The 13882-nt window shown below is 36.5% G+C and overlaps 1 protein-coding gene across 1 annotated transcript in view; it reads right to left on the reverse strand.

Annotated features, from left to right (window-relative positions):
• The window catches only part of UBE2Q2 (ubiquitin conjugating enzyme E2 Q2), a 69553-nt gene that overhangs the window by 42477 nt on the left and 13194 nt on the right, over positions 1-13882 (reverse strand). Inside the window, exons 3-5 of the mRNA XM_081230157.1 lie at positions 11065-11169; positions 3827-3883; positions 820-960 (exon numbers count right to left, since the gene is read on the reverse strand). Of these exons, the coding sequence (XP_081086283.1) occupies positions 820-960; positions 3827-3883; positions 11065-11169 (303 nt within the window). The remainder of the gene's footprint in view (positions 1-819; positions 961-3826; positions 3884-11064; positions 11170-13882) is intronic.

Below are 13882 nucleotides of genomic sequence, written 5' to 3' on the forward strand. Positions count from 1 at the left end.
AAATAGCTCTAAAACAAAGGCAGTAAGCAAACAGTAAGTGTTGAGATGGATAGCTGGACTTTCGTTTGATATTTCCCTACTCTGGGCATTTTATATACATCGTTCTCATTTATTATTTACAGGAATCATCTAAATGGTACATAATGTCCACATTATAGAATTGAGGAAAATGAAGCCACACAGCTGTGTTTGTCACCATGCTGCTTCACATAAAAGATGTTAAGTCAAAAGAAAAAATTACTTTTGGTTCAGTCAGGGCAGGATAAACCAGATGGCAGCTTCATGAAGAAAGAATTTGAATTATACTTTGTACGAGAGACTGAGTTTAAATTTACACGTCCCACAGGAGAAGGGTAAGGAGAGAAAACAGGATAAACAAGTTGGAAAGTGAATGATTTCAGATGAACAGGGTAGAAAGTGGCTATCAATAGATGAGAAATGTTGTGTGTGGGGCGGGGGAAACTAGGGCAACAAAACATATGGCTGAATCTACAACCAAGGCAGGGATGGAGGGGGGTGGCTTTGATTGGTATCTTATTGAATTGCCCTGTATTTATATTATTCCTATACAGCTGACTCTTGAACAACACAGGTTTGAACTGCATGGATCCACTTATATGTAGATTTTTTCAATATGTACTACACAATCTGCAGTTAGTTGAATCCTTGGATGTGGAACCGTGGATACGGAAGGCTGGCTGTAAAGCTATATGTGGATTTTGGTGCAAGGTCAGCACCCCTAACCCCAGCATTGTTCAAGGGTCAACCGTAATTACTTAACCACAGAAGTCCAGGTTCTATATATTTACACATACTTACATTTAGATGGTCTTGCCTTTGAGACTTCCTAATTTTCTCTAATATTGCCAAATTTTCTTTTTCAATTCCTTCATCCTCTGACTTTTTCCCACTAATAGGCTCTTCTTCCTTCATCTCATAATGATCTAAGTCTTCTATATCCTAAAAAGAATTTAAAAATTTAGCTTATTCAAGTTTATGTCAAAAGCTAAATTATTCCTGACTCAGAGAACAAAGAGGAGAGAATACATGTATCCTATGAGGAGGGAAAAAAGCCTTCATATTCCATTCAAAAGGTTCTCCCTTTTTATATACTATACTTTAAAGCTAGAATCTGAGTAAAGCATATTTAATAGTTTTACAAAGCCATAACTACTACCAAATGAGCCATCTTAAATCGCTTTAAATCTCCTATTAAGGGGAACTTTTGAAACAGTTGAACATGAGGTACCAAGAACCATAACTCAACTTCTAGAAATCTATTAGATTCAGTTTAGAAACTAGTCTAAAATGTGAACACAGATTTAGGCATAAAGATGCCCATTTCAACTTTATAACCACAAAAACAAAATCTTCATGTGCAAAATACCAGAACAGTTAACTTAATTCAATGGAATACCGGAAGACCATTAAAATGCCAACACAGCATAATGGTTTCTTCTGTATCAATAATGAAATGAAAAACACAGAATACAAAAATGAATATACAGAATCTTAATTATGCCAAAATAAGCACAGAAAAAAACAGAATAGAAGGACACATACTGAAATACTAATGATTATCAATAGAGACATTTAGTGCTTTTCCTTTTCCAAGTTTTCTGTAGTGAGCACCTACTGATTTTTATAATTAGGAAAAAAGTCAGAAAAAGAATTTGAATATCACTAAGCCAACATCTTTAATCACTACATCATTCTTCTCCCTCCCTTCCCTTAGCATCAGCTCTTACATATTTAAAAATTCTGCATAGATTTGTATAATAAATCCTAACCTTTTTCTATTATCTTACTTCTAACTTTACCTCAATCATCAAAATCTCTAAAGAAGTAGTTTATACTTTATCTCCACTTTATCAAGCAGACTAATTCACTGTGATTTCTGGACCAGGTTAATAATTTAGACTGCTTTCATCCAGACTCAATGGTCCTTTTCTTGGACTGCCATCTCTTCAACTCCTATTACATTCCTTTCTTATTCATACCTTGTCTATGACTTCATGCTTCATGGAGCTCCCTTCCCCTGGTTTGCACCTTTCAGCTACAATTTTCCGTCCTACACTTGTTTTCCTCAGAGTTCTCACGAATACCCTTGGCCTGTACCTCCTCCTCCTCCTCCTCCAACTTCAACCTCAGTCATGTTCTAATCCACAAAATTTCTCCACTTGAGTATTAATCAACACAGAACAGAATTCATCATCATCTTTACAAAACAATATTCACTGTACACTATTCTCTGCTTAAGGCCTTATCAACAATCACACCAAATCTAAACATATTTGTCTCTAATTCAAGACTTAGCCATCTGCCTTTTCTAGCCAAACTTGCTTTCCAAGACTCCAATACAGCAATCTCCTTCTCCCAAAAGGACAGCCTCCAATGCACCCAAACACACCATGCCTGTTCTGGGCCTTTTTACCACATTATTTTAGTTGCCTAGAATATCTTTTCACCGGTCCTAATTTGATATCTCCAAAGTCCATCCTACCTTTCTAGATTTCCCTAAATGCTGCTGTCCTTTCTTCATATTATCTTGTGAGGGGAAAAACGAAAGGTACATAAACTCTTTGAGTACAATGTCCACTTTATTGTACATTGGACCCATAGTAAAGGTTTAATTTTTTTTTTTTTTTTTTACTTATTTTATTTTTTATTTATTTTTGGCTGCGTTGGGTCTTTGTTGCTGTGCACGGGCTTTCTCCAGTTGCGGCAAGTGGGGCTACTCTACGTTGAGGTGCACAGGCTTCTCATTGTAGTGGCTTCTCTTGTTGCGGAGCACGGGCTCTAGGTGTGCGGGCTTCAGTAGTTGTGGCACGTGGGCTCAGTAGTTGTGGCTCACGGGCTCTAGAGCGCAGGTTCAGTATGTGTGGCGCACGGGCTTAGTTGCTCTGCGGCATGTGAGATCTTCCCAGACCAGGGCTCGAACCCATGTCCCCATGCATTGGAGGGCAGATTCCTAACCACTGTGCCACCAGGGAAGTCCCAGTTTAATGTTTTCTTGCAGTTTATTCCTAAGTTAAACTGCATGAAAACATTAAAAAAAAACTATCCCCCAAAAAATCATTCTAACTGGACAATGTTAAGAACTATTTTACTTCCAGACTCACAAAACAAACCAACAACTACTTTAGTTCTAAGGCATTCTAAGAAGTGTATTTTAGATTTAAGGTAATAACCTAAATTAATTCTAAGGTCCAAACAGAAAAATGTTTTAAAACCAAGACTGTGGAACTCAAATCCCTTTTATCAGGTCAATGTAGAGACACAGATCTTCATTATGAAGTTTGAATTAAAACGCAAAGATTCAGAGCCTGAAAACCTCTAAAATTTTATCAATGGCTGGCAACTAAACTGACTTAAGCTCAGTGTCTTTGGAATTTCCTCTTTGATATTCTTAGATGATTTTTCAACATGAGATAGTATTCATTACTTCTAGTGAATAGTCGCTGAAATGTGGTCAAATTCTCCTTTTATTCAAACACAAAATTTCTGAAACTTCGTAGTTCCTATTCTTAAACCAAATCAGGTTAAGTACTGATTACTATTAAATGTAAATATAATTTTAGTGCTAAATGTTAAGAGCTCTTACTTTCCATGAAATCAAATCCAAGGACATCAGATAAGAAATTTGCTAAAAAGCATACCATGAATTAGAGGTAAAGCCAGATTTTAGAAATTGTATTAAATTCCAAATTCAATGTGCTCCTCATTGTTCCACATTAACAATGGTTTATAAAGGAGATTAGAAAATTAATAAAATGTTCAAAAGTGAAGATAGTTATGAAATGTTATTCTTATATAAAATACCTACTTCGGCCATCTCTTCCTCTTCCTCCTCTTCTGAAGTCACTTCTTCTGCTGTCCCATTCTGCAAAGAGAAAAGAGTTTGCCAGGACTACACAGAACAAGTAAGCACACAATGAGTACATCAGAAGATTTTAGGGACAAAGTATCAATCATCTGTCACTGCAGTTCCACTAAGAGCTTATTAAAGTTGAAACATTTACTTTTAAATTCAGCTTTGATTTGACAAATAATATTTATCAGCTTTTTAAGAAGAAACAATTTTGACAAATTCAACTTAATAGATGCCTTAGAAATTAAGGCAATTAGTCAAATATAAAGCAAAACAGAAAAAAATTTTAAACATATTCTAATTTAAAGTCAGAAAACATTTTATACATATAGCTATGTGTATAAGGCTAATGGCGTCTTTTGCTTAAGATACCCCAGACGATGGGTTTCTTAAAATATCTACCTTTTTAGCTTTGGAAAGCCTGAATCTGCCCATAAATTCTACTGGCTTACATTTTAAAAGGTCAAATGTGTTACACAGACATAGACACTGCACAAAACCAGAAGTTATAAAGTGATCACCATTTCACTAAGGAGCTATTTTTCTTTTTTTTTTTTTAACAACATGTCGTTTACCACAATATTTCTGTATAAGACACAATTTAACACTCATTCACAACGAATCTGACGAGGTTTTAAGAAGGGCCTTCATACCTAGTTTTGTCAGAGTTCATAAAGACAAGCTTCCTGGACCAGAGCACAGTTCTCTAGGACACAATATATAAAAATGTAGTAGGATTTTTTCCCCTAGAAATTCTTGCTGTATTTGTTCCAACTACAGCTGGTAAGGATCACACTCATATAGGACGCCAACCTTGCTGGCCTTTTAGTGTGTCAGAACCAGAAAGAGAAGACAATTTTTTAATGTAACTCAACGCAGCAGCAAAATTTCTTAACAGATTTATCTCTCCCTTTTATTCAGGAGTTGGAAAAGTCCACCTGCCAGCACCTCCCCATTCACGTGCCACAGGCAGAGCACAGGTGTGCAAAACCAGAAAGGGGAGGCCATAGCAGAGAAGACTGACAGTTGCTGAGGACACTCATAACAACTGATACTGATCAATGGTATACCTCATCTATAAATGAGTAGATAACCAAGCATCACCAGATATTTGAAGAAAACTAGCAATCTGAAAGAAAGGCACCAAGTTGAACAAGCAGAAAAAGTGACCTCAAGCATTATTAATGAAGGCAATAAAACAGAATTTAAAAATCTAATAATTGGAATTTTTAGCAGTAATTGAGAAGATACTGCATCCACAAAACCTAACAAGATTACTATGTAAAGAACAAGAAAGTTCTGGAAAATCAAAAAGATCTCCCCTCAAAGAAAAAAAAAACTCAGAGGGGCCAGAGAGAACAATGGACCTAAATGAACAAAATACTTATGACTAAAGAAGACAACCGAACTGTGACATTCCCCTAAAATGTGGAGAAAAAGGAGGTGGGGGACGGGGAGAAGGTGATTAAAATAAGAGAAGAGTTAGGGAAATGGAAATAGGAATACAGAGATCAAATATTCATCCAGCATTCATTCAGAAGATGAGGGAAAGAAAGAGACAAATGTTGCCAACCTAAAGAAGGACTTCATAATAGCAAGTGGCTCTGAATGCCCCAAAAGAATGTTGGAAATTAAAACCCCATACTTCACAGTTAAAGAAAAAAACCATGCCGACTTCCAGAAAGAAAAAATATAAAGAATTAAGAAGCAGACAGGCATCAGACTTTTCATCTGTAACAACAAATACCAGAAGAAAAAAGTGTAAAGAACTTGGAAGAGACTCAATTATGAACTTAGAATTTGATATCTAGTTCCATCAGGATGGGAGCCATACCTGTGTTTGTTCGGCACTGGATCCTCAACATTTAGAGTACGTAGAGTACTTTACACAGAGTCAAATAAATACTTGTTAAATGAATAATAAAAACAGACACAGTATTCAAGGAACACTCTTCATACACATCCCCACAAATCCTTTCTAGAAAAAAATGACATTATTCAGGGATATATTTCAGAAAGGGGCAACCATGGAATACAAGAAACAGCAATAAGCGAAGACAACAGCAACATCAATGGTTAAGTCTAAGCAATTGCTGCTAATGCAGCTGAAAGTTACAGGCCATATTCTCTGACCACAGTGAAAAACGAAAAACCCCAAAGCCGTCTGCGAATCTTTAAAATTTTTTTCTAAATAATTTTTGAATTTAAGAAGAAATGGACCCTCATGCCCCAGTAATCCACTCTTAAATACATGCCCAGAGACATACTTGCACGGGTGTACCATGTACTACAGACAAGAATGATCATGGTAGCACTGTTCCTAATAGCAAACTGGAATCAACCCAAATGTCAGTAAACAGTCAAATGGATAAGTAAGTTATGGTACATTCAAACAATGGAATAAATACAGCAATGAAAAAGAACTACAGCTACACACAATATAAATGAATATACTCACAATGGTGAGCAAAGACAAACATGAAAGACTACATAGTATAACTTAACATGAATCTCAAAAAACAGGCAACACTAAACCATATTGCTCAGGGTTGCATATATGAGTGATAAGACTAGAGAATAGTAAGGAGAGGATTAGCATAAAAGCGAATGATAATCTGAAAGGAGCCTGCAGAAGATTCTGCAGTGCTAGAAATGTTCTATTTCTTTACCTGGGTAGTGGCTAGGTGGTATAGTTGTCAGGTATTCACCATAACTTTTATACTAAACTTATGTCTATATGCTTTCAATACATATTATTTCAAACTTTTTCTTGTAAAATATAAGAGTGGTACGAACAAGAGATGGAATCAAACTACTTAGGAAACACAAACTATTTAGAAAATAAGTATACTAAATTTTAAAACCTGTGCAATAAAGTCAAACAGCACTCAGAAGAAAACAAACACCCTTACATGTTTGATAAAAAAGCAGTTTAGGGCTTCCCTGGTGGCGCAGTGGTTGAGAGTCCGCCTGCCGATGCAGGGGACACGGGTTCGTGCCCCTATCCCGGAGGATCCCACATGCCGCGCAGCGGCTGGGCCCGCGAGCCATGGCCGCGGAGCCTGTGTGTCCGGAGCCTGTGCTCCGCAACGGGAGAGGCCACAGCAGTGAGAGGCCCGCGTACAGCAAAAAAAAAAAAAAAAAAAAAAAAAGCAGTTTAAATCATATTGATCCAGTAAACTAAAAAAGAAAAAGGAGACATTATTAAGACTGGAGTGAAAAATAAAAACATTCAATTTAACAAATAAAACTAAGGGCCAGTTCTTTCAATAGACCATTATAATAAAACAGACAAGCCTCTGACAAGTAATCAAGAAAACTTCAGGATTATAACCACAGATGAAGATGATGCAAAAAGTGAATACTCTGCACATCTTTCCAACAGCTTCAAATGTATAGATGAAGTTACCAATTTTTTAGAACCTAAAAATTACTAAAACTGACAGAAGAAATGGAAAATCTAAATAGACTAATACACAGAAGAGAAAAATGGATCAGGTTCAGATCTTTGTTTAAATCAGGCTTTCTCAACCTTGGAACTATTGATATTTTGGGCCAAATAATTCTTTGTTGTGGGGAACTGTCCTGACATTGCAGGATGTTTAGTAACATCCTGTCTACCCACAAAAAGCCAACAGCACACTCCTCCAACCCGGCCAGCTGTGACAATCCAAAATATCGCCAGATATTTCCAAATGTCCCATGGCAGGCAAAACTGCCCCCAGTTGAAAATTAAAACTGTTCTAGATCTTAGGAAAAAAACACAAAGCTTCCCAAGTCATGAGACTGCTTATACCCTGATACCAAAATGAAACAAGAAGAGCTTAAAAGGAAAGACTATATTACAATCTCACTTAAAGTAGAAAAATCCAAAAATAAAGTATCATATCTATTGTGTTCCAGCCCCAACTACCAACCTATGTAGGTGCCGAACGTTTATTATGGGAATGCAAGGATGACTCAAAATTAGGAAATTTCTTCATGTAATTCACAAGTTATATCTTGTGAATGGAATTATATGCAGTCGTGAAAAACAAGGTAGATCTATATGTACTGTGTCCACGATATATTAAGTTAAAAGCCTAAGTTGCAGATATTCTAAAGAAGCAGATTGAACATAAAATATATTCTTCTCCCATCTCTTTCCTGAGGCTCCACTAGAATTACAATGAAGACATACGAATAACAATGAAGACATACGAATAAACACTGTACAAACACACAATGGTAACAAAAAATAAAAGGGGGCTACCAGAAAAAAGAATTCACTCATGCTAGAAGATGACAGTGAATGGAAGAATAGTAATTAATGGAGCAAACAAGTAAAGCCATAGGACAGGGGATAATCAGGAGGCTAATTTGTCCCACAGCACCCTGGAGAGGCTCTAGACTCAGACACCAGGTACATTCGACAGCAGGAGTGATGGATAAGATTGAAAACGTAGATTAACTGAAAGCCTATATACAGAACAAACTGTCCAGCCACCAAAACACACTGCTCTGCTTAAGCAAAACTCAGGCATACATATCTACCTCAAGCAAGAGATTATCAGGTTTCATGTCCAGAGAAACCAAATAGTTCCAGCCATCATTTATGATTATGCCAGGAAATAGGGGGTGGGGGATAGGGGGTTGAAGTCAGCTTAAATTCCTCCTAAAAGCGATCAGTTGACAAGTCTTGGCAACAAAGAACTCCCAATCAGCCTTACAGTACACCTCTCTCAAATATGAATGAAGAAAAAGAAGGAAAAAACATGAATAAGCAACAGAGAATAAACAGATATATGAGGAAAGTCTTCAGAAAGAAAAAAAAGACCAAGATAAACTAAAAAAAAATTATTAAAGACTTATTAAACTTATTAAAGAAAAATAGAGATGCTTGAGGGAGAGTATCAAAGTAACTCCTTAAAGACACTCGTGAATATATTACATTGATAAAAACAAAAACAGAATGCTATGAATAAGGAATAATCAGAGAACAAGAACTTATGGTTCATCTTTGGAGAGGACCCACAATGAATGACATCTCCCAGCATTCATCCCTTATATGGACCCCTCCCACCATATGGGCTGGCCCTGTGACTTGCTTTAACCAATAAACATGGTAGAAATGACACTGGGCCAGTTCCAGATCTAAACCTTAAGAAAGCCTGGCAGCTTCCACTTTTGTGCTCTTAGAAGCCAAAAATAAAAATTCTGACTACCTTCCTAAAGAAAGAGAAGCCACATGAAAAGACCCTGGAATGAGGAGATGTCATGTGGACAGAAGGGCCATGTGAAGAAACAGCAAGGCACCAGACATGTGAATGAAGAAGCCATGCTGGACATTTCAGTGCAGTCACATGTCCAAATAACTACCAGTCCCAGCCACTATCTGACTGCACAGTGAAGTCAGCAGAAAAACTGTCCAGCTAAGCCTAACCAACTCACACAGTCGTGCGAGACAGAATTGTTTTAAGCCATTAAGTTCTAGGGTAACTGGTTAAGCAGCAATAAATAACCAAAATAAAACTTAAAGTTATGGCTGTTCAAATAACATTTCCAGAAGTTGAAAGATAAGAAAAATGTTCCAGAATTTGAAATTAAGACGAAGAGACAGAATACAGTGATAATAAGAGATACAAAGACTCAAGTGAGGAGGTCTAAAATCCTATAAGTAGGCATTCTGAAATGAACAAATAAAGAACAAATAAAGAATGGAAAGGAGAAAGTTACCACAGAAAAAAATACAAGAACATTTACCCAATAAAAAAGATTCAAGAATCCAAATTTGAGGAGGTCCATCCATACTGAGTACCCAACAAAAATGGAAAAACAAACAAACAAACCACAACTCAGTACACCACTGTGATATTTCAGAACAGCAGGGAAAGGACAAAGTCCTAAAAGCTTCCCGAAGTCGCACAGAGATGACTAAGACTCAGAATGGCATCAGGCTTCAACAATACCATTGACTAGAAGACAACAGCAGTTACCATTTATTCTCAGGGAAAATTATTCTCAACCTAGAATTATATATTCAATCACATTATCAGTCAAGTGAAGGCAGTTACCATTTATTGGGCATTTACTATGCATCAGGAACTGCTCTAAATGATTTACATGTACCAACTCATTTAATCTTTATAGCTCTCCCCAAATATAGGTATTACTACCATTTCCCCATTTTGCAAATGGGAAACCGACGTACATATTGCTAGGTAATTAGCCCAAGCTAATTAGGTAATTAAACCAAGATTCAAACCCATGGTGGTCTGGCTATATATATATATTTTTTTTTTTAAGACGTTAGAACTCAGAAAATGTATTACCCCTTGACATTTTTTTAAGATTTTACTTGCATAAAATCATTTTACTCAGGCAAAATGAGAAAAGGTAAGCCAAGAAAGAAGACATGAAATCTGGAAACAATGGATCTCCAGCAGAGGAGACAAGAAAAATTTCAATATGACAGCTTAATAGCCAGCCCAGAAAACAACCTGCCAAGACTGGTACAGAAAAACCAAAGGCTCCAGAAGAGAGGGAGATCTCATAGAAAAGAGACAGAACATAACTTTTTTAAACTAAGAATTATTATTATAAGGAAGACATTGCAAAACAAAAAACTGTACAGAGGAAATATAAAACTCTACACTACAAAGTCCTAATGATAAGTGGTGATTATTCATATGACTAAATATAATGATGTTTTAGGAAGGGGAGGTGGGTGGTATAAGAGCTAAATCTTTATTATAGTACAAATCAATAAATTATGCCTAAATAGGTAAATCCAGAAATCCAGAGAGGTTAGAAGTGGTGGTGAGCTAGTGGGTACTTCTGCTTGGAGGTGATAACATTTGAGTTAGGACTTAAGAAGCACAAATGGGTATAGAGAGATGGCATTCCAGGTGAAGGTAAGTGAATAAACAAAAGCAAACAACTGCAGAAGCAAGGAACAGTTATGGAAACCAGGAACATTAACAACAAAAAGGTGGTGGTAGAGAGGGGGCAACTGTTTGCCTGTCATAGTAAATATGAGCAGCTCCCAAGAATGAAAAGGTTATTTTTAGTACCTAAAACAAACAAAACAATTCAACAGGAAAACAAAAACTAAGTTCTAAATAAGTTGTATAATAATGAGAAATCATCCTAGTTTTACTTGTGCTTGAGACAATTTATTTTAGCTCTTGAACACTAGAGAATTTTTACTTTACCTGACCCGTGGGTAGTGGTTGATCTAGCATCTCAACATCCAGGTGCTTAGGAAGGTTATATAATCTGCAGAGTTCACATATCAACCACTTCAACTGCTGACGAAGCTACAAAACACATTTCAGTAAATAAGCATTATGTTAAAGAGCCCTTAGAGACATGAATAACACTATAACTACTGTAACTAATCCAGTAGTAAATGAGAAAAGTTTATTACTGCTCAATTACAGCCTACAGATAAAATAACAGTCTTTAAAAAATATTTTAGGGGCTGCTAGTGTAAGAAAGTTACTATGGCTTTAGTGCAATCCCTACAACTGATACCTAGCAGAATGACATCAACAAAATGGCAGAGGAAGGGGAGCTCCAGACATTGTCTAATTTTCAGTTGTTAACTTCTTTTCTTAGTAACTTACAAGAGTACATTAATACATTAATGAGGCTACAAAAAACAGAGGCAGTGTTGCTGCACATGGTTTATAAAATTATATATTTCACAGTCATTCATTTGAAAGTAGAGGCAAATGTGGTCTAGTAGACAGAGCCTTGGAATCCAGGTGACCTTGGATACAGTATCTAATGCCCTGAGTTTTGAGTCTCCCCATCTATAAAACAAGGAAATTAAAATCTTCTCATAAGGGTAAAAGCTAAATGAACTCTTCTGTGAAAACACTTGACATTTAGTAGGCTCTTAAGTGTTTGTCTAAACAAACAAACAAACAAAAAAAGACCTTACTAGGAAAACTGCAAAGAATAACTCGTTTCCATTTTTAAATCCAGATTTTTTTAAGCATATTTACTTTAAGTAAGCAAGGTAAATTATGTGCACAAACATGTTTTTCATTGTTTAAAAAACTGTTTTCAATGTATAAGTTTAGAATTATGATTTAAGAAGAATGGTCACTATCAGTAGCCATGATGGGCAGCAAGTAAGGCAACTTACTTCACTTGGTCAGGAACAGTTTCCTGGATGTCTCTAACCAAGAAAAGAGATGAAGAGAAAGGAGCAGGTTTATGAAGGACTGAGGAAAACAGACACAGAATTAGAATGGGTTAAACAAAGCAAAGAACAAGCCTTTCCAAAGTGGACAATGGAGCAAGTAAAAATGAGGAAAAAGGTGAGCCGTAAATTAGTACAAAAAAATATCCTCAAGCTTAAAAAGCAGCAAAGCCCCACCGTGGATTTGCTATCCATCCAATAAGCTGTTTTGTGCTCAGTACATAACAAAGACGAGGCAGGGTGAGCTGGACACAGCCCCTACACTCCAACCCCTGGTACAGGAAGAGCTACGGTAGCCCTGTGGTGGAGATGCACCAAGCAGTAAGAGACAGGGCAGCACAGCTTCCAAGAATTTCAACTTCACGCTCCACCCAAAAGAGTGTTTGAGGGATCGAAGGAAGTAACTAAGACCATCGGGAAGAATTTAAGGAATATTTTTAGAAGGGAGATGGACAGGTCTTAGAAATTTACTAGATAGTCTGGGGTTGAGGGGGTGGGAGTCAGGAAACACTGGTATAAAAAAGAACTCAAAGATAGTTCCCAGCTTCAGACATGGGTAACAAGTTTCATTATTTCATTTTGCCCCATTCACAATCACAGAGAGAATTTTTGAGGGGAAACAGGATGCAGGAGGTGGAGTACTAAGAGGTAGATGAGTTTAAATCTAGATGTAATCATTTTGAACAGCCACAGCACATCTGAGTAAGATTCCCTGGATCTACGTGATATATAGACGGATAATGTGTTTCAAACTCAGGAAATAAATTTTATCTAGAGATACAGATTTAGGAATCACTGGAATATAGGCCATGATTTAAGTACTGGGGGTAGAAGAGATTACTCAGAGAAAGTGCAGAATGAGAAGAAAGAGGCAGACCAAGGAATAAGAGCTCAGAGGAGACCAAGGCAAGGCAATAATAAGAGATAAAAACAGGAGACAGTGATCTGATGGAAATCCTCATCAGATTATCAGTTCCCAGAGGACAGGGATATGACTTGTCTTTTATACCCACCACTTACCACAAAGCCTGGCATAGAAGCCAATTTTTTAAAAAATACTTTTCTGCGTTCTACTACTAACAGTTTCCTGCATCCACCCAGGTGAAAAAAAAAGGTATGTATAATCCAGCATAGATATATATATATATTTATTTTTTTACTTCATATACTAAAGGAGCCAGATTATAGACAATATGCTATGCCCTGCTTTTTCACTTTAGTGTATCTTGGAACACTGTATGTGCTCTTGTGGAAAGACTGGCTGCATTCTTCTTAACTTCAACATGATATTCTATCATAAAACTATACAGTAATTTTTATTTAACCAGCTCTTTATTCGTGGACAATAAGGAATATGTGCTTGTTGAATGGAGGAATGTTTCAATAAGGAAAGAATCAACGGTATCAAAATGCTGCAGAAACTTTAGGACTAAAAAAGAAGTCCTGGATTTGGCAAATACAAGTAAAAATTTTAGTACAACAAAGATGGCAGAATCCAGATTATAATGAATTAAAGGTGAGGAAATACAGCTTATTCTTATTCAAGAAACTAGGTTATAAAATAACTGGCAGAGAGTATAAGAAAGAGTGAAGCGTGTGTTTTGGCTTTTTTCTTTTATGTAAATGTTTATTTATAAAATTGGATCCCATTTTATATCCTATGTCAATTTACTTTACGAGCATTTTTTTGATGGATACTTTAGACATCAAAAAATAAACCCACTCATTTCTACTATTACAAAACTTACACCTTTAGATCTTTAGAGGCAACCTCCTAAGCAGTAAGGGAGCTAAGTCTATCCCTCTTTACCTGTCCTGTT

This window comes from Mesoplodon bidens (assembly GCF_964165515.1).
Source record: "Mesoplodon bidens genome assembly, chromosome: 3".
NCBI lineage: Eukaryota > Metazoa > Chordata > Mammalia > Artiodactyla > Ziphiidae > Mesoplodon > Mesoplodon bidens.